The sequence below is a fragment of the Pipistrellus kuhlii genome, unplaced genomic scaffold (assembly GCF_014108245.1).
Source record: "Pipistrellus kuhlii isolate mPipKuh1 unplaced genomic scaffold, mPipKuh1.p scaffold_m20_p_21, whole genome shotgun sequence".
In the NCBI taxonomy this organism is placed as follows: Eukaryota; Metazoa; Chordata; class Mammalia; order Chiroptera; family Vespertilionidae; genus Pipistrellus; species Pipistrellus kuhlii.
The window spans coordinates 6,674,836-6,697,389 of NW_023425520.1; the positions used below are offsets into that span (position 1 = coordinate 6,674,836).

The 22,554-nt window shown below is 41.6% G+C and overlaps 1 protein-coding gene across 1 annotated transcript in view; it reads right to left on the reverse strand.

The window, feature by feature from the left end:
* Nucleotides 1-22,554, reverse strand: part of EBF2 (EBF transcription factor 2) — a 202,513-nt gene that overhangs the window by 19,941 nt on the left and 160,018 nt on the right. Inside the window, exon 11 of the mRNA XM_036450395.2 lies at nt 601-689. Within this exon, the coding sequence (XP_036306288.1) occupies nt 601-689 (89 nt within the window). The remainder of the gene's footprint in view (nt 1-600; nt 690-22,554) is intronic.

Below are 22,554 nucleotides of genomic sequence, written 5' to 3' on the forward strand. Positions count from 1 at the left end.
ATAGCATACTATATAATGTGTGTATGCTTAAAATGCAAACATAAATGTTAAAATGTATTAATTCCACGTTTATTGAATACCTAATAAATTGATGTATTTTAAAAAAGAAAGCTAAAATAGTGGGATAGATTTTCATAAGCAAATTCATTTAAAACTTCATATAAATTATAGATGGAGGTGTTTTTCACTTTATTAAATGCCTGTATGCATAGTAAGTCCTCAGTGAATACTTGATTGAGGACTAATGTGTCCCTGTAATTATGCGTAAATAAAATTATATTTAAATACAAAGGAGTGAGAAATTACAGTTTTAAGCAATTACACCATTATTTATTTTCATCAAGTTGGCAGTGTTTTATAAGCTGAATATTCACAGTGTATCTGTTTTATAGGCCCAAGTTTTCAGATTTCATATTTCCTCAGAGATTAATCATATTCTATTTCACCGTTAGTAAATATTTTATGTGCATCTTGTATCTAAAGCTTAGCCAAATTTCAAGACCTAACTTAATTTTAGAGGGATTTAAGGGACTGTATTTATCTAAATTTGCTGAAATCCTACAAGACGGCTTTCACATGTTAATTTCCGAAGTGTTTTACCTTCGCTAATCTCTCTGGATCTCCAGGATGCCTGGGGATGACTTTCTGCAGCCTCTGGAAGCCATAGTCTATGGTGGGTTCATTTAATGCTGAAATAGAAAAGTCCTCTTTTTATTCGGTATGAATCCTCTCCACAAAACAAACTTCTCATTAAGTCTTCTGTAAGTCATAGAAAGGTTCTGATACTACCTGTCTAAGAATTGATACATAATGATACAATCAGTTAAAGATTTTTTGTTATTGACATTGGTTAATTCACGCATATCTTTGGAGTTAATGTTAATTTAGTGCTTTTTTTTTCATAAGAATGAGATTGCAAAATTTCAGAATTATTAAAATTACTTTATAACTTAGGCCTTGAGTGCACACACTTGTAATCTTCTGCTCAGTCTTACATAATCAGAAATATTACACAATAAACTCTTCCACAGTTTCTGAAGACAACAAATGAGGAAGGGAGAGGGATAGAGAGTTAGAAACATCGATGAGAGAGAAACATCGATCAGCTGCCTCCTGCACACTCCCCACAGGGGATGTGCCTGCAACCAAGGTACATGCCCTTGACCAGAATCAAACCTGGGACCCTTCAGTCCGCAGGTTGACACTCTTCACTGAGCCAAATCAGTTAGGGCATATGCTACAGTTTTTGAAGTAGATTCCTTTACACTTCTTCCCTTCTTTCTTTAAGTTTAAAGTTTGGTGGTTTAAATTTTGTGGTATTGAAATTAATGTATAATACAAATAAAGAAAAAAGATACCAAAAATAAAGCATTAATCTCCTGCACTCCCCTTAGGCAGCAGTAAACACAGTTCCTTTTTAACCTCCCTTTCTGCATATGTTTTATGAGTATTTGTTGCTATTACTCCAGCAAAACCACAGCTCTTATTTAAAAACACAAACAATTTTGAGTATCGAAGTAAAAATAAAATCTCTCATAACCGCATCAGTTTAGAAATGATGTAGGTTGCTTATATCCTTCCAGATTTAACACACACATACTTAAAATTATTCAGAGACACACTATTCACACTGGTACATAACCTACTTTTATCCATTTAACAATATAGCAAACTTTTCCCCAGGTTATTAAATAATATTTTATAACATTATTTAATATCCCTGTGTATTTTCACTATATAGTCTATAATTTATTTAAATAGTTTCCTAGTGTTTGCATTTAACCTGATCCTAATTTCTCACTATTATAAAAATCAGAGCAATAATTATTCTTTGCACATAGCTTTAATTATTTCAATTGGAAAATTTCAAGAATTAGAATTACTTGACCAAAATTCATCATTATATTAAGGGCTTTCACACATAATGTTAATCACTCCTCAGAAGACTAAAAATTTATACTCTCTTCAGCAATGCATGTCATCATTTTAACTTACATTTTTTTATTTATCAGTGAAGTTGAAATTTTTTTTCTGTACTTGATTTTAATTTCTTCTCTTATGAACTACTTATTAATAATTTCTGCTCTCTTTTCTATTGGGGATTAGTCTCTTTTTTTTACTTGTAAAAACACTTTTAAATTAATATTTTTAACACTCTGACTGTCACTATGTTACAATAATATATCTCAATGTGTTCTTAGATTTTATATGTAGATCATAGACCATCCCAACTCCAAATCTGGCAAGTACACACACACACACACACACACACACACACACACACACTATGTGTGCTTGTGTTTACATATTCAAACATATAAGAGTTCTTTTTTAGGACCAACAATGAAATGTGCATTGTTTATCATATAGGTAGTAAGTTTTTTGTTGCTCACTCTTGCTTTTTGCTATGTATTTCACTTTTTGTTGTTTTTTATTATGAGTATGATTACCCTCTCAACCACAATTGCTAACAGTTTTCCTAGAACCTAAAAGCACTTTAGGTTTTTATATGTCTGTGCAGGCAGTGTCTATGAGAGTAGTGTGGCAATATGTGGTACAGTCACTAATAGAATCAGCTCTACGCCCAGCTGTGGTGGCTCAGTGGTTGAGCATCTACCTGTAAACCAGGAGGTTATGGTCTGATTCCTGGTCAGGGCACATGCCTGGGTTGCAAGCTCAATCCCCAGTGTTTAGGAGGCAGCCATCCAATGATTCTCTCCCATCTTTGATATTTCTATGTCTCTCTCCCTCTCCCTTCTTCTCTAAAATAAATGAAAAAAACATATTTTTCAAAAAGTGAATCAGCTTCAGATCGTGACCATTAATTTTGGTGAACTTCTGTTTATAATTTATCTTACGAGTTTGCCATCAAAATTAAATGAAACAATTTGTATGATGCCTTAGCACAGTCCTTGGCATGTAAAAGAACTTAACTAATTGTAGCTATCTGTTATTTTTCATTCTTAACTTGTACATTACTTTTTTTCATTCTTAACTTGTACATTAATAGCATCTATATGTTGTAACCATTTTGTCTCCTATTGATGGACATATTGATCTCATTTAATTATTTTATTTTTTTTAATTTTTTAAAAATATATATTTTATTGATTTTTTTTACAGAGAGGAAGGGAGAGAGATAGAGAGCAAGAAACGTTGATGAGAAACATCAACCAGCCGCCTCCTGCACACCCCCCACCGAGGATGTGCCTGCAACCAATGTACATGCCCTTGACCGGAATCGAACCCAGGACCTTTCAGTCCGCAGACCGACGCTGTACCACTGAGCCAAACAAGTTTCGGCCCATTTAATTATTTTAATCCCATTCTTGTGTTGTCTAAAACTTCCCAAATAGTGTCTAAAAACCAGGATAGGGTGGATATTTTTGCTTGCTGTCCTCTAAATGACACTAATGTTTCACCACCAAATGTGGTATTGATTATTTAAGACAGATATTAGTTAGCATGCTTTGATAAAAGATTTTATCAGAACTTACTGAAATTTCAGAAAGTTACAATCATATAATGTTCTCCTGATATTTCCTCAATTAAATGTTTATTCATGAGTGTGGTATATAATTTATTTAATATATTTCTGGATTCAATTTGTTAATATTTTCCTAAGACTATTGGTGTGAATATTATATCAATTAAATTACTGAGAATGGTGCCTGACACATATTGTCAACAAATGTCAGTTATTATTATTGTTGCTGGGAATTCGTGTCTATATCAATAACTGAGATTGTGCTCGTGATGCTATCCAGCCTCTGATTGATTTTTATTTTATACCAGCTTTGAACAGTAAATTGAAAAGCTTTCTATATTTTATCGTATGCTCCATAAAACTTTATAGCATGGATATTACTTGTTGACCAAAAGTTTGAAGAACCCCAGTGAAATTGCTCTGTCAGTCACCGAATAACATTTTAGCCAAACCAAGAGGCACTTTTACATTCTTATCTTAAACTCAAACTAGCATTTGACCCTGGAAATACTGCAACCCAAGGGCTTTCCCAATACTCACTGCCCAGTGTCACTCTACGTATGTAGCGATGCTACCTCGGCCTGCTTACATGACTGCTCTTCCTCAGTGTCTTGCAGATGGGATGCTCTTCACCACAGTTGCCAAGACAGTCTTCGGCTCAGCTACACAACTCCTTCTCAAGCCTCATCAGTGCCCTAGGCTTTCCAGGTCAAGCCACATGCTGACTACCATAAATCTTTATGTCCAGTGCAGATCACTTGCCTGAGATTCAGCCCATCTATTCCAACCACGGTCTGGAAATTTCCACTTGGATGTCCCCTAGAATCCTCCCACTCAAGATAACACAAGCCCAAGGGATTCTCGGTAAATTGTCCATCAGCTTGCGAATTTCTTGGTATCTCGTTACCATTGTATTTTTTTTTTTTTTTAGGAAAATCATGCATGTCATCAATATTTTAAATGTTCTAGCATTGGTTCTACAATAATAATTGGTGTAAAATTCAAATCCTCTATTTCTGATTCTCCCCCATCTCTTTGTTGTAACTTTCCTAATAGCCATATTTCTAATTTTATCTTCCTTTTGTTTCTCAGAGAATACCTTAAATTTCTAGGTTGTTAGGTATGAAATTGTTAATTATTTATTCTAGTTAATTGGATTGGGTTTTAAAAAGCTGGCTTAGAGAATATCTGTGTTTTGGAATTTATTAAGTGTTTTATGAATTAATATATATTAATTTGTGTTCTGTGGCTAATGATTCAACTGTATTATTTAATACATCTTTAAAAAAATTTTTTTATTGATTTTTCACAGAGAGGAAGGGAGAAGGATAGAGAGCTAGAAACATCGATGAGAGAGATACATCGATGAGAGAGATACATCGACTAGTTGCCTCCTGCACACCCCCCACCAGGGGAGTGTGCTCACAACTAATGTTCATGTCCTTGACCAGAATCAAATCTGGGACCTTTCAGTCCACAGACCTACGTTCTATCCTCTGAGCCAAACCGGTTTTGGCATATTTAATACATCTTTTGATCACATTATGTAACACATCCTATATAATAATAGAGGAATATGCAAATTGTCTGTTACTTGGCAATGTCACAACCGATCACAGGAGGTTGCCTGCGCATAGGTGCGTGAGTGGGTGTTGCTCCAGAGATGGGGCAGAAGCAGGGAGGCTCCCAGAGGAGGCAGGACTATCCAGTGGTGTCTGGGGTGGCAGCCTGTAGTGCCCCCCTCACCAGTCCTTTGCCACCCAGGGCTCGCATTCAGAGTACCCTGCTGCCCACCTGTATCTGGAGACAGGGTAGAAGTGGGGAGGCACCCAGAGAAGGCGGGACCAGCCCAAGGCAACTGTAGGGACTGAGGGCGGGGCTTGCAGCAGCAAAGAAGGCCAGAGGGGTGGGGGGCTGGGCCATGCATGCTGGAGCTCTGGGTTGAGAGGTTCTGGAGTCAGGGAAGGGTGGGAACCTGAAATTTTGTGCGCTGGGCTCCTAGTTTTATACATAAATGCTACTAAATTTATCCTTCCACATTTCCCTGTCTTTCTGATAGTTTTTTCATATATATTTTTTCTCTAGTGATTAGGAAGATACACATTCTATTTTAATTTAAACCAATACCTTTAGAGTTCTTAAAAAATATTTTATTTTTTCTAATTACTTGAGTCTGTTGAGCCCCTTTGTATGTAAAGATTTTTGTTATCTTTAATTTCCTGACCTCATTCTCTTTATTTTTTGTGTCTTTTTGTTAGCTAATATTATTGTTATTAAACTTTGGATGGTCAGTATCTTTTAGACATTAATTTTCATATTTACATTAAGCTTCATAGTCATATTAACAATAAGTTAAATACTCTGTGTTTCACTGCAGTTCTGCTGCCCAGTACTTTTTTTTTTTTAAATACATTTTATTAATTTTCCACAGAGAAGAAGGGAGAGGGAAAGAGAGCTAGAAACATCGATGGAAGAGAAACATCGATCAGCTGCCTCCTGCACACCCTCCACTGGGGATGTGCCTGCAACCAAGGTACATGCCCTTGACCGGAATCGAACCTGGGACCCTAAGTCCACAGGCAGATGCTCTATCAACTGAGCCAAATTGGCTAGGGTATGTCCAGTACTTTTGTGATACCATAACCTTTCCACTCTTGTGTTCTTCATTGATTCCATTCTCCCACAGTCAGTTTGTATCAGTAAAAATAATAGTTGAAATCTGTCTGAGCCCTTGAAATAAGAAAGTTTCTGTCTTCCGCACGCATAAAGGGTAACTTCTCTGGGCAGCTTGTTGAGTCTACTCTCCCAGTCTCTGCTCTCGTCCCTGGCTTGAGGTGGGGACAGCAGAGACCCAGGAGGCTTGGTTAGGCCTTCTTACTCTGTCACTTCCAGGCCCTGCTCTCCTTTTCCCGGAGGCGAAGGGTGAGTCAGTTTTCACACATCCGCCGACACAGCCCTGTGGGCACCACCAGCGCTGTGGCATGTACTTCCGGCATGCTGATCATACAACCTATCTTCAAACCTGAATACTACTCCCCTTATTGTTATGTTTTATCAAAAATATCCTCCTCTATATTTGCATTCTCATTGCCATCTTCCCCAGAAACACATGCGAGAAGACCTGGGTGTGTAATCGGAATCATTCTGTAAACGTGTTTTCACCACTTAGCATTATAAAAAAACAGCAATTTCTGCAGTCTTTTTCTTTAATGACAGTATTTTTAGTGGCAATAATATTCAATCATAAATACCGTTATTACCACGGTTAGAATTTACCAAAGGTTTACCATGGTACCCGCCCTATACCAAGTCTTTTACACACATTAGCTCATTTACCCTCATGACAACCTCATGACGTGGATTGCATCCCCATTTTAAATGCAGTGCCAGGCAGTGGAGGTGGGATCTGTATCCCAGGTTCTCAAGGCCCGTGCTCCTAACTTTCCCTGCTGTGCAGCTGAAGGTGTTGTTCCAAGCCCCAGCCAGGCGCTCCGGCAGCCCCTGGGCCAAAGGCCACCCCTCTGTACTCAACTACTGGACCAGAGCTGGGAAAGTGTTGCAAAGTGGCCGTGCCACCCACTGTTTCCTGTCCCCCACGCCTACACCCCCATGCTTCCTCCTCAGCTCCCATAAAGCCCCGCAGAGCTGGAGAGGGAGCCTGGGTGCCTGACTCCCCTGCCACTGTGGGACGAGGCCCCATTTGGGATCAACCAGTAAGCACAAACAACTGCCCCGTGCTGCAGGGTGAACAGACGTGGTGACAAAATGTCTAAATCAATCACTGCCTGGTCTCTTGTCAAACAGGCACCGTTTCGTTACCTAAGGTGCTGATTTCCTATAGGGAGAGAACGCAAATTATGGATATGGGTGTCCTCACCATGTGCTCACCATAAAGTAAGGGACTGACCACACAGTAGAAAATCTAGCCCTCCCTCCCCCAGCTCCCCTTAGGCCACCCGCTCTCTCCATTACTGCCCTTGTCCCTTCCTTCCCACTTGCATGGCTGCTCTCCCGGGCTTGGCCTCACCCCTCTCGCTGGAGCTCTAGCGGCCACCAGGGCTTCACTCCTCTTGTTCCTCAGTCCTTTCTCTGCCCGCAGAGGGTTTCTCTAAAGCTGGGCTCTCATTGGTACGCAGAAGTGGAATGGAGAGGCCGGGTTCCCTTTCATAGAACTTACCCCACATTTGTACCCACTGCTCTCTCCTATTAGAGAGAGCATGGGGGGAGGTCTGGTTTGTCTTGCTCAACCCTCCCCATCCCCCACTTAAATCAGAAATAGAAGACTATCTTGACCACACTGGGTCAGCAGTTCGTTTTAAACCGAATGTGTGGATTAGGCACACCCCTCTGTTTCTTAGGCTGAGTGTTTTGTTTTATTTTGTTTGGTTTAGTTTGGTGGGTTCTGCCAGACTTCATAGGCGCGAGCTGTGGTATGGGTTATGTGTGTATCCAAGATGAAAAACACTGCAATAAAACACACTGTCACCTATATGGACAGAGAATAGCCACACGTGTGTACACACACACACACACACACACACACACACTGCCATTTAATCAAATGCATGTTTAATCAGAAGTCAAAACTGTTTAGTCAACACCAAACCATAAAAGGAAAAGTCAGTTGATGTTTCAAGTGTTCACCTCGAGGTTGGACAGTAAGTTTTACTTAAACTGACTTCCCAACTGGCCAGTTGTTTTTGTATCCTATGGATTCAACCTCATCTTGATTCTGCTCCCCCCAACCGCCACCTCCCTGGTGTTCTCTCTTTCCAGGTCTGGTGTGAGGCAAGTAAACCTCAATTAGCTACTGAGTGCCCAAGACCAGCACCAAGATGGTCTCTAATGGCCAACCAGATCATTAACCGCCATCATCAGAGTGAATTTACAACCTCTCACACCACGTGGCATGCGGGGGCTGTGAGGACCTGCCCACCTCTTGGCTGACAGGGACACAGAGAAATGCTGGCAAGGCAAAAACAGAGTAAATTAAAAATACACTTCAATCTATAGGCTCTATTTATCTATGTCTTTCTTCAGTAACATAACATTAAGGTAAAAGGTCACATCCCCACCGAAATATAATTTATATTTACCTTTTATTAAATAATTATGGCATGGAATGAAGTTAAATATTACAGGAGGTAATCAAGGGGGAATTCAATAGAGAAAACTCAGACATGAGAATTTCGTCTTTGCTATACATAGAATGTCTTAATCCTCCACTGGGAGTCATTCGGGTTTGCTTAAGGAGTTTAATAATACACATTTCAACTGCCACGGAATCTAAATCCCATTTGGATCAGCCTTGGAAAAACTTTCATCAATACCTTGAGATTTCATAATATTTCTCCTGAGAGCCTGGATCTTACGTGTCATTTCTCATTTGATTGTGGGTATAAGATATAAGGTTACTTACATATCTTGGACCCAACAAATAGACTATGTGTGAAGAGTTTCTTTGATAAGTAAATAGTACTTAACTAAAAATATCTACTGGGAACCACTCATTTAAAAATAATCATAAAAGCTGGCTGGCACTCAATATTAATTTTCCCAAAGAAGGGCTGGTGGGATGTAGGTATAAATCCTATATGTTATTTTTCATTTCCTTAAGAGGGAGCACAGATAACACATAATGCTTACTCCAGCTCTTGTCTTCACTTCTTGTTTCCCCAAAATATAGGGGGCACTGGGAAATGTGGAAAGGGGACTCATTGTTAGAGTCCTGGTCAACCCCGACAAAGACAGCATTTGCACTGCAGGCAGGACGTACTTATACCCTTGAGCAATAAGAGTACTGATCATCAAGATGGCAACATCTAGGACTGATGGAGTTCTTTTTCAGAAATTTGAGAGGAGACAACTAAACTGATGGGCTGCTCACTTGGCTGCCAATCTGGGATGTGGACCTAGGATTCAGTTTTCTTAACCAGCCTCCAACTGGAGCATAGAGTTGCCGCGGAGTTTGTGGCTGGCCATCAAGAGACCCATAAAAATCTAGAAAGATTGAGCCTAGATGTATGTGTGTACACATGTGCATTCATCTGCAGCAAGGGGTCCTCACTCTTATTGGAAGTGCACAGGGCTCAGTGTCTCCTGAGGACTCTAGCCCACAGAATTATGGGATCTCTCCAGTCCCACGCTAAATCATAGCCTTCTCTAAGGATTAAGAAAGCAATGGGGAGGGAGGGAAGCTTGCTTAAAAAAGCTAAAATCTGTGACTGCCTCATAAGCACCAAATCAGAAGATGACATTGACATGCAAGCAGAGGAGAAAACCCATAGGAACACCTTTCTGTGTGGACAAAGATGTCAATGCTGTCAGGACTGGGAGGTGTAAAAAAACACCCTTCCCTACTCTTCATGTGTCCAACATTCAAATGCTACATTCACCCGCCTGGCGAGTCTCAGCAGTTGAGCGTTTATCTATAAACCAAGAGGTCACGGTTCCATTTCCATTGAGGGCACATGCCCAGTAGGATATGTGTAGGAGGCAGCTGACCAATGATTCTCTCTCATCATTGGTGTTTCTATCTCTCTCTCCCTCTCCCTTCCTCTCTGAAATGAATTAAAAAAAATGTTAAAGGCTACATTCAATTAACATTTTAATTCTCCCAAGTCATATATATATATATATATATATATATATATATATATATATATATATATGACTTGGGAGAATATATATATATGGCATTTGATGGTGTGGTGGAGATAAAGTCAGCACGGCCTGGGCTCTGTTTTAGTTCTAGACCCTGACCTATGACCAGGCCAGGGGAACTTTGCTTCATTTCTTTGCAAAGACAAAATATCGGGCTAAATGGCCTCTAAAATCCCTTGGAAGTTGTTGCGTTATGTGATTCCAAGACCGTTATTTGCTTGATGCAGTGAAATTCTTCTTTGTGGAGTGGAGATGGGTGGGGCTGAAGTCATTAAGCTGTTGGATAAAGTTGTCTGTAACCTTTGATACATTAAAAAATCTTCCTACATCTGTTCATTTCTAGGTAGCAACAGTTCAGTGTCACCAATTAAAGAAAGAAAAGGACAAAGATAATATGGGAACGCATAATTAAGAGGTGGGTACAGGACCAAGAACACGAGGCAAGAACAGCCATGCACAAGTGAAAGATTAGACAGAAGCCTTTGATATTTAATTTTAAATGAAATATTAATTTAATATTTAATTACGCCTCGGTTTCCAGAAAACACTGCAGCAGCAAGACAGGTTGTTTGAAGAAGGGAGTAATATACATGGTTAAGGAGACAACTGTAAAAATTAAAGATAAATTTCAAGGATAAATCTAAATGCCACAACGGAGCAGTTATGAATATGCTCGTGCGCTCCGTAATGTGTATTTAGAATATTATAACTGAGAACACCGGGCCATTAAGGGGCTGAGACGGCTCCGGTGAAACAGCAGCCCCTATTCTGGGGCCACCAACGGAGATATCACTCCTCAGACTCAGCTGACTGGCAGATCTGGATTTCACCAGAGCTGGGGTGGAGGCGGCTCCAGGAAAATACTGGCTACCAGGAGGGCCATTGGCTCAACCTGTTTCCACTGTGAACAGGGAACAGTTGTACTCGGGCCAGATTTTGATGTCTGAATTGGGCATTTTTAACTAAAATTCAGATTCGTATCTTAAATGGACTGTGTTCCAGGATAACGGTATAAAGAAAAGGGGTAATGTGAGGTAGATGGGCCATTAACATTTCCCATCAGCTTGCACATCTGTTTCGTGCAGCTTTATGAAAGAGGGACCCCACACCTCACGCCGAACCCTGGGGGTGAGGCTGTTCAGGGGATTGGAAAAAATCTAGGCCTCTCATTTCTCCTCCCAACTGCTGCCCTGCCGTTCTTGGCCATTTTCTCTTTGATTAACACTTTCTCCTCATAATGAAAAGGGGGGCGGGTAGTTAAATGCATTTGTTTGTGCTAAAGGGAAAGATGAGAGGTGTTCAGTGGGAGGGGTTATGGAGTTCTTTGGTTTCTCGGGGTGCCTGGACTGGCCAGGGTATTTGCCAACGTCTAAGGCTTAGACTCTAAGCTCAGCCGCATGCCTTGGAAGCAGGTCCTCTGGGTGCACCTGGCCGCTGGGCTGGCGGGTCTCGGGTCTCCTCTGCTGCTTCGTCCTCCCTTGAAAACTCGCTTCCCTTTACCCACCTCAGATCCAAAGTTCTCAGGCTGCGCTGGCCTTTTAGGGCACCTTCAAACCCTGATTTCTACCCTGTTTCCCTGAAAATAAGACAGTGTCTTATATTAATTTTTGCTCCCAAAGATGCACTAGCTCTTCTTTTCAGGGGATGTCTTACTTTTCCATGAAGAAGAATACGGTACACATTTATTGTTAAATGAAAATAAAGGAAATTTATCACCTGTATACGGTACGGTAGTACGGTAGTTGTCAACACAAACCAGACAATCTGTGAATCCTACAGTATCAAGAATTTACTCATTTATTCAATGACAATCACGTCATCAAAACAATCCAATTCCTGAATTTCCTGGTGAATTTCTTGTGACTCCATTTCTTTCAGAATCAGTGGACCAAATCTCTCATGTTTAGCAATAGCACTGTCTTTAAATGAGCACTTCTTGTCAAGGTAGCCTGCTCGCAGTGCATTTGCAATGCAACTGTCAGTGATTTTCTCCCATGAATTCTTCACCCAAGTCACAACTTCTTGCAGTTTAGGTTTCACAAAGTTTACGGTAAATTAATTTTCATTCTGAGACAGAGCCTAGGGGGGCCTTATTTTCGGGGGATGCCTTATATTTCACTCAGAACGAAACCTGTAAGTAGGTCTTATTTTCGGAGGATGTCTTATTTTTGGGGAAACACAGTAAGTACTGCATAGGAGATAGAGTCGATAATAGGGTAATAATTGTCTATGTTGTCAGATGAGTACTAGACTTATTGGATGGATCACTTCAAAAGGTATAGAAACATCTAACCACTAGGTATATTGTGCATCAACTGTGATTTAAAAATAAATTTAAAAAACAAAACAAACAAAAATCTGCTTTCTAACCTAGACCCAGATATATAAGGGCACCATGTGGCAGGCCTTTCAAATAGAATTCAAACTTAGTAGGTTTGGCTCGGTAAATAAAGCATCGGCCTGCAGACCAAAGAATCCTGGGTTCTATTCCAGTCAAGGGCAGGTATCTCGGTTGCAGGCTCCTCCCCAGACCAGGCTCTGGTCAGGGCATGTGCAGGAGGCAACCACTTGATATGTTTCTGTCACATCGATATTTCCCTCTGTTTTTCCCTCTCTCTTCCACTCTCTCTAAAAATCAATGGGAAAAATATCCTTGGGTGAGGATTAAAACAAACAAAAAACAAAAAAGAATTCACCTTTTACAGAAAAGACATGCAAAAAGGCCCCCTCACCACCCTCCCCTAACCCCCCCACCCCCCGCCATGATCAGACATCAGTGAGGGAGGAAGCCACCTAGAACTTGCCTGAAACTGTGTTCCTCTGCCAACGAGTCACAGTGGTGAATTCTGCTTCTATTTATATACACACATATGCATAGCTCTATAATTTCATCTCCTCATAAAATAAACATGTTCCTGTTTTAGGTTAGAAAATTTAGGCAAAGAATATTTAAGGGATTTGCCAGAAAGTTGGGATGCAAACACAGGCCTCTGAATGGTGTCATCACTCTTGTCTGCCCCAAGTTTAGTAACAAAGTGAAATCTGTACTCTTTTGCCTTCTGTAGCTCCAGTTATCCATGGACAGGGCAATCTCTAAGGAATGTGAAGCCCTTAGTAGGCTCCCACTCTGCGATCCGAGACCAGGACAACATGAAGCATCCCTTGCGCCCCTCAGCTCCCTCGCCAGGCCCGTCTCCTGTGCAGTTCCGCAGAGTAGCGGCCAGGGAGCCCAGGCCATTGGCATTTGCAAGTATGAAGCCAAACCACATGAAGCCAAACACATGGCTTTGGCATAGTTTCTTCTACTGTTTGCATGGTATTGGTAAGCAGCACAGGTTCATGGTTAAGAGTGCAATTTTGGAAGAAGACAGCTAGAACTGGACCTAGCGTGGTGACCTTGGGCAGTAGGAGTAGCATCCGTAAAGTTAAGATACCAATAGAACCAGCATGATGGGGGGAAGGTGGTGATTACCGGAACTCATGAGTCCTGGCCCTACATGCTTAAAAGATGACAGATGTGATTACTGAGTTACTGTCACCAGTTTGGGCCTTCCTAGTTCAGTCTAATGACAGGACTGGTGGGAGATTTCTTAACCAGCAGATAAATGGTTTGCCCAGATTCTGCAAAGAACCATAGGAGCAACTGTGCCCATGGACACACACATCCTCAGTGACCTGCCATCCATCAGCTCAGGCAGTGCGACTTTGCACAGGTCTCTGTGGAGGAAGGTGCAGATTTCACAATTATAGACAAGGCAATGCCACCTCCAAAAGTCGTGCTCTACCGTCTCTCAAGCAGCCGAGAAGTCCCAGCCCAGCCAGTAACCATGGCCCCATTTGGTGTCCCTAGCAGGACTATTTTCTGCACTGCCCGTTCTCGGTGGAAGAGTCTGTGAGGGGAGGAGAGAACCTTCTGCCCCTAAGCCCCAGCCAGAGGCAACTGGCCCCTGCCTGTTGAGCCATGTTCTCCCGTGGATCTCCAATTCTGTAGCAGTAAGCTGCACTTAGCAAATCATGCTTGGAGGAAAACAGACCTGCAGTCAGGTGTCTGAAGAAAATATGTTGTTTTTCAGAGCCCTGATGTTGTTTATGCTGTTCTTGGCAGCAACAACCATGGGGAGCTGATTACTGCATTTTGGCTCATTATACCTGGAGGTTACATCTAATAGGCTTGGGTTTATTATGGTGTATGTCCTTGGATACAGAAACCACCAATGTTTGGACCATGGACTTAGGATGTTTGTGGTAAGGTTGGGGCGGAAGAAGAGGAGGTACTTCAGAGGCTCTTTACCCACCTCCTACTTTTCGAGTCTCCTTCTAGGAAGTTCCACCTAACACTAAATCCTGTTGTGTTCATGGTACAATGACTCAGTCTCACCAGAACTTCCCCATATTGCAGAGCACTCTACATGCCAGAACATCTCTACACCAGCCTGGTGAGCAGGGTTCAAGTTTCCCAAACTCATTTCTTTGTTTGAAATACAGATTCTGGAGCCCCCCAGGAGAGTATGATTCGGTATCTCTGGAATAGGGCCAAGCATGATTCTCATAGGGAAACACCTCTGGGTAATAGTTTGATTAGTATCAGAGCTTGGCAGAGGAAGAAAAAGAGGCTCGGAGAGGTGAGGGGACTTGACAAAAAACAAGCCATCAATGGCCTGGCTAGCATCTAAAAGCAGGTCTCTTTCTGAGTCCAGTTGTCTCCGCTTAACCCCCCTCAAACCCTCCACCCAAACCCCCTGCCCTCCTGCTAACTCTGTTCCCACTGCAGTGATCCAGGCTTTAAGTTATTTTCCTCTGGAATCTAGATTCTATTTCCCACCTCCCCACCAGAGCTGAGAATTTGCCTGGGCCCAGGGTGGTCTCTGATGCACTATTCTGTAGCTAAGCACTGGATGTGAGCTCAGGGGCATTGATCTCCCAAGAGGTCAGATGGGGGGAAAGGGGGGGCTCAGGAGGCCAGGCTGCCTGGAGCCCTGAGAGGCCTCTGTCTGTCATCTCCCAGGGAAGAGGCTATGGCTCTCCAGGTTCGCTGGGGTAGGCCTCAGCTCTGAGTAGAACAGCCCCCATCTTCAGTCAGCTGAGAAGTCACTGCCTATCTCGCCGCTGGACTAAGATCCACAACAGGTTGTAAATTAGCTTTCCACATCAGTGGCTGCTTGTTGGGCAGGCAAGACAAGAAGCCACCAATCCATCTCCTGTGGAGTCTGAATCCCTCGATGGACAACATCAGCCACTTGTCTCCACCAGCCTGCGCTGCATTCAGCCCAACAACCTCAAGGTGGAAGATTTTAGAGACAGTGGCAGCCTTCAGAGCCATCCTGAACAGTGTATTTCTGTTTTCTTCCCTGATTGTGAGAGAACATGCTATTGTCTCCCACGCTTCTCACCCCTAACTGCCCCTCAGGTCTTTCCTTCCCAAAGCTGTCTTCTGGAAGAAGCCCCACTACTTCCCTGGCTGAAAATGTGTTCTTTGTATCTGGCTGGGAATTGGTGGGTGCAGAGGACCAGCTGTATACATTGTTCTATGTCATCTATATATACATATAAATGTCTAAGCAATCATTATGACCGAATGACTGGAATGACCAGAACTACCGGATAACCAGCTGGATGTGCACTGACAGCCCCAAATCTGGTTCACCTGCACCCCAGACCCAGACAGGAGGGAGCCTGATTCCTTGTGGAATTGCCCATTGGTTAGTTTGCTTCTGGGGCCAACCTTCCTCAGTCCCTCCCCACTACAGTGCAGCACTCCCATCAGCTCTGTTTGCCAGCCAGGCCAAGAGACCCAACCCATGCATGAATTCATGCACTGGGCCTCTAGTTTTACATAAGGGGCTTGAGCATCCTGGATGTTTGGTATCCACAGTTGTCCTGGAATCACGGGTACTGAGAGGTGACTAAAGTTTTGGTGAGTCAGAAGTTTTATGCAGATTTTCAACAGTGTTAGGGTCTGCGTCCCTAACCCCCACCTTGTTCAAGGCTCAATTGTATAAGTAAGCAAAATGGGGGAAAAAAGTAAATAATGCCAATATCCAAAGCCCATTACTGTTAACATCCTGGTATACAGGCTTCCATACCCTTCTTGGGTTTTTACACAACTATTTCTTCCTATATATAAGAATTGGACCCTGCTATATATACAGTTTTTAAGATTTTTTAAAACACACACACACACACACACACACACACACACACACCTATATCATAGACATCTTTCATGTAACTAAATATCCATCCACAGCTTTACTTTTAATGTCCAAAAGTGTTTCAGTGAAATGATGTTCTATTATTTATTTAATAAGTCCCCTAAAGAACACTAAGGATGCTTTCAATTCTTCACTACTATAATCTGTGCTTCAGTAAACAGCCTTCAGGAAGACTCGTTTGTTTCCTTAGTATTTGTTCCTGAAAGTAGAATGTAAGGTCAAAGGGCACATACATTTTTAAGGTTCATGCCAAAAGGGTACTCTCCTGGAGTCACTACCCTACGGTAGTGTTAAAAAGTTTCCACTCCTAATTTTGCCAACATGGGAATTTTTATTTGTTAAAAAAATATTTGGCAACTTGCTAGGGGAAAACTGTTATCATGTAGTTGCTTAATTTGCATTTATTTGATTACTAATGTGGTTGGGATATTTTAAAAATACGTTGTTGCTTAATTGTATTCCTTTCTGACATAACTTCTGATATCCTTTGCTAGCTCTTAATTTAAGGTATTTTTCTTTTTCTCCTTAATTTATAAGATAGCTAACATTCACCCCTTTATCCACAATGCATATACAACATAGTGATTGAAAAACAGTAGGCATAAAATAAACTTTCTCTGAACAAATGATTGAATCTTTTTATATGTAAAACCATATGTCATATATAACAAATAGTTTCCTAATTTGTTCCTTTTTTACTTAAAGTTTCCTTTTTTGTAATGACAACTTTATGATTGATGGTTTCTATACAAGATTGGCAGGGCTCAAGTTTATAATAATTGTTTGAAATGTCTACATTTTTTTGTTGAAATTATTTAATTCACATATGTTTCGGTTATGATATGAAATTAGGTATCTGTTTTTCAATGCTTGACCAGTTTGCCCAACACCATTTGCTGAACATTCCACGTGGACATGAGATGGCTCCTCACCTATACAGATACTTAAGTATTTACATCATCCATGTATACACAAACTATTTATTTATTTAAATCCTCACAGGAGGATATGCTTTTATTGATTTTTAGAGAGAAAGGAAGGGAGGGAGGGAACGAGATAGAAAGAGAGAAGAAACATCAATATGAGAGAGAAACATCGATTGGTTGCCTCCCGCACATGCCCAAACCCAAAACCTAGGAATGTGCCCTGAGAGGGAATCAAACTCACCAATCAATTGAGCCGCCCAGCCAGGGCTACAACCTATTTATTTATTTCTAACTGTCCTCTTCTGTTGCGTGACATTTCTTTATGTTCTTGCAAAGTCCCGTATTCTTTTAATTTTTAACTGAAACTTAACATCGGTTTTAATGTCTGGTAGGGCAAAGCCCTCTCATTTTTCAAAATGAGAGGTTCTATTTTAGCACCTTGGTGAACTTTTGTAAAGTTTCCCCAAACATTTTGTGGGTACTTTGATTGGCATTGTGTGAAATGTATTCACTAATTGACATCTTTACAATATTAAATCTCCCCACCTCCCTGCCAGCTGGAAGAATTTTGTCCTTCCCCTGAACTCCCTTTAGCACTTTATACCTTTTTAAAAGTCACTTTCTAAACTATACCCACCCAATTTTTCAAACCTGAAACCTGAGAGTCTTCCCCTCCCCTCCTTTCCCCAACCTTTACCCTATCCAATCAATCATCAAGTCCCGTCAATGCTACCTCCTAAATTTCATCCACTTCAGCTTGTCCCCACGACCAGCATGCTGGTCCAAGCTGCCATCATTTCTGACCGAGGCCACCACACTGGCCTCCAACTGACCTCCCTGAATCCTCCCTGACTTCCACACCATTCTCTACACTGCAGCCAGAATAATCTTTAAAAAGGCAAATCTGATCACAGATTCCCCAGCTTTAAAATACTCCAGTGTCTCCTCGTGTTTTCATACAGATTGAAAACATCCTTAGTGTGCATTAGGGGTAGGACCAAACAAGCAGCCCAAACCCTCGCTTCCAGCTTGAAACCAACTTCTCTTTAACTCATTCTCTCTGCCCTGTTCATAGTGGCCATCAACTATATCCCACATTCTTTTCTACCCCAGGACCTTTGCATGTACTGTTTTCTGTGTTTGGACTGTCATCTCAGTTCAAGAAGGTTCGACTTCCCTGGCATATATCCACAGCATCCTATACAACTTTTAATCCTCATAGCACCAGTAACTTCTCAGTCATCAGTCTCCATGATGTTAAGACTAATAGAAATAACAAGAATAATATGAATAATAAACACATTTTGAATAATAAGATCTAATTGCTCTCTATCCCAAATGTCTTCCATGCAGAGGTGTTCTAGGCTGACTTATGAGTGCCGGGTGTTAAATTTTCAGGAATTTTGTGAGCTGGCTGATGTCATATTGATAGCTTGAAATGAGCCATGGGGAGAATATCTGCACCATGGAAACCAGCAAATGCTACAAACCAATGTTTCCCCCACCCTCACCTTGAACCTAGAGACCTGGTTGTTAATGTTTTACCAGCACACCACTGTTTCTATTACTATCCTCACCACAGCTCTGAGAGGTAGATAGCCCATTTGATATGTGAGAAACTAAGAGTTTATGTCACCCAAGATTTGCAAACTGTTTAGAGACAAGTTAAGCTTTGCGTGCAGGCGGTGTGACTCTAGAGCACATGTGTCAAACACAAGGCCCGCGGGCCAAATCCGTCCCGCCAGGCCTTGCAATGTGGCCCGCACCACGCTGTCATCACTGCACTCTGCTGCGCTTCCATCACAATGACAGTTTATGACTGTTCAGTAAACCATTCGGCCCGCGATTTAAGCTGGATTTTAGATTTTGGCCCCTTCTCTGATTGAGTTCGACACCCCTACTCTAGAGCATGAGCAGTCCACCTCAGTGTCACATCGTGACATGTGACACTGAGGAAGCAAGAACTATCTGCAGTATCCCCAGCACAGAGCACAGTGCTGAGCCTAGTGTGTGTGCTCAAGGGCTATTTATTTCATAGTCATTAATGACTCGTTAGGAAAAGAGAGTTCTTTGAAAACACAATATATATATTGTCAAATCTCTTTCTCTCTCTCTCTCTCTCTCTCTCTCTCTCTCTCTCTCTCTCTCTCTCTCTCTCTCAGTTAGCACAGGCCCAGAGAGAAGAGGGCCTGCCAGTCCTGCCTCTGTGGGTGAGCTGCAGAGGAAACACCTTTTCTGATCATTCATTGGCTAAGCTCCTGGTATGCCATTTGCAGTATTCTTGGTAGCTTGCATAATAAGAATCCAAGAAGGTGATCTGGGGTTTTTCCACCTCACTCCTGGAGGTAAAAATGAAGGTCTTCTGCAAGAGGGGCTAAGAAATGTCATACGCTGCCCTAGCTGGTTTGGCTCAGTGGATAGAGCCTCGGCCTGTGGACCGCAGAGTCTGGGTTCAATTCTGGTCAAGGGCATGTACCTAGGTTGCAGGCTCCTCCCTGGCCGGGGCCCAGATAAGGGATCATGCAGGAAGCAACCAATCGAAGTGTCCCTTTCACATTGATGTTTCTCTCTGTCTTTTCTCATTCTGTAAAAATCAATGGAAAAATACACTCAAGTGAGAAAGAAGAAAGAAAGAAAGAAAGAAAGAAAGAAAGAAAGAAAGAAAGAAAGAAAGAAAGAAAGAAAGGAAGAAAGAAAGAAAGAAAGAAGAAAGAAAGAAAGAAAAGGAAGGTCATATCCTATGGAAGAGACATCTTGAAAATGTTTGTCATTTTTTTCATGGTGAAGGGACTGGACTTCCTGTTGATGAAAACACCTTGGCAGCTGCGAAGGCCGGCAGTGGCAGCAGCAGTGGGATGATGGAGGCAGCACTTTCCCCTGATCAGCCTGGTCACCTCCCACAGAGGGAAGCCATCAGTAGAACACCCCCTGAGGGCTTCTGGACTGTAGAGGGGCAGGCTGGGCTGAGGGATTACCCCCCCACACACACACACAGTGCATGGTTTTTTTTGTGTGCACCGGGCTCTAGTATGCTAAATAAGAGACCCTGCAAGTGGGATGGGAAGACACCTGGGTCCTTGTTCTGACTCCACCTGGAATATAATGGACAATTGTGGGCAATTCATTTCTCCCTGAACCTCACTTTTCTCAACTGCAAAAGAGGGAGTTTTACCAGATGATCTTCAATGTCTCCTTATCTCTATGATTCTTTGAATTTTACATGTAGCATAACATCTTCTATTTTCATGGTTATGTGGACTCCTCTTTTACCAGGCACTCTGTTTCCACAAACTCTTCTGCCTGGTAAGTTCCTACTTTGCTTTTGAAATGTCACTCTATTGTCACCTCCTCTGAACAGCCTTCAACGGTTCCCCAAAGTCAACTACTCCCTGCTCAGTGCTCCAACAACCCATTTTGCTTTTACATCTCTTATGGAACTCAACCTAATTATCATAATCTACAAGTACCTATTCTCCTCCCACTTCTAGAACTGAGCTGTTAGAGGCATACTGATATGATTGATTTTGTGACTTGAACATAATTTGGAGCTGATGTTTGTTCAACAAACACTGATGATTACACTGATACCTGGGTCCTACCTTTAGAGATTTAAATCTATTTGGTCAGGGTCCATCCTGGGCATCAGTGATTTAAAGTGAAGGCAAGGGTGAGAACCCCTATTTTCAGAGGAAGTTAACACATGTATATACACACACATGCTTGCACACACACATAGATATATATGCATGTACACATACCACTTGGCTCCAGATGTCTGTAGACCCACTGAGTATAGAGATTATTTGTTACTCCAGAAGAGAGTTGAGGATTAGTTGCATCATGATTGGTATTAGTCTTACTCATCTCCTCTCAGACCTAACCTGTCATCCATGCCAGGGAAAATAGAGGTGCTGGAGCTCTATATGTAGAAAGCGTCCTGGAGTGAGACCCATTCCTCACCAGACTTGAGGGACCGCACATGATCCTGATATTCTCCTACCTCACTGACTACTTCTGCTTATTCTCCTTCACACACCCCTCCTGATCCATACACATTAGTGCTCCAAAGGCCCCATCTAGACTTCTTCCATCCTGTATTTACACCCCCTTCTGTGGCCATCTCCTCCAGCCCTCTTCCATCTACTCCTCATTGACATCTAAACAGACAATGATACTCAGACCAGAATAGAGGCTGAGTCCAAAGAAGAGAATAAACTATAAAATGATATTATTAGAAAGTCATAATATATCTGATGTATTTTCGTGGTTTATATATTTCTTTCTTTATACCCCCATTTTCTCTTTCAAAGTATAATATCCTGGTTTCAGTTTCTCTAGGTCTCCTTGGCTGCCGTCCCTGATCCTCGCCCCACCCCCACCCCACCACACACACCTAAATCAGTCTTTATATCAACCACACTCATATATCCTAAGAAAGAACTTTTGAGTTATTTTTTCTTGCATGAGCCTCAATGTCATTTTATAACTTGTCAAATCAAGTCCGAACTCCCAATCAAAGCTTTTTTCCAAATTATGGTAAAATTTGATATATGGGAGAATATAACACAATTTGTTATCTTAAACCATTTCTAAGTGTATAGTTTAATAGTATTAAACACACTCACATTTTGTTGTTCAGCCCATCTTTAGAACTCTTTTCACCTTGCAAAACAGAAATTCTGTACCCATTAAACAATAACTACCATTCTCCCTACCCTCAACCTCTAAAACCATCATTCAACTTTCCATCTCTATGAATTTGATTACTCTTGGTACCATACAGGGCTTTTAAGCTGTTTTTTGGTTTCCCTTCTTCCTGTGCCTATGTCATCTAAACTAACTACTGGTCTAGGTCTACCCAAATGCATTGCCACCTGCTCACCTCACCCTCTGGACCTTTGCACATGAGTTTCCCATCGCTGAAACTTCTCTTTGCCTATATAAACCCTCCCATCCTTACAAATGTCCATTTCCCCCTTAATATGTCATCCCCCTACTCTAGTCCATCTAAACTCTCTTTTCCTGGAACTCATATTCCATTCATTGGAAATACCATGCATTTTGAATATTCTAATTCTCTAGCTGTTCTGTGTAATATACCATTGCCTCCTCTAAACTCTCAGTACAGTAAGGACCATGTATTCTATGTCCCTCTACCTTGCGCTCTTTTATTCCACTTACAAAAGGTTGTAGGTACAAGATAGATATTCAACAAATATTGAGATATATAATAGGTAACTTATACTTTCATAAAATTTAAAACAAT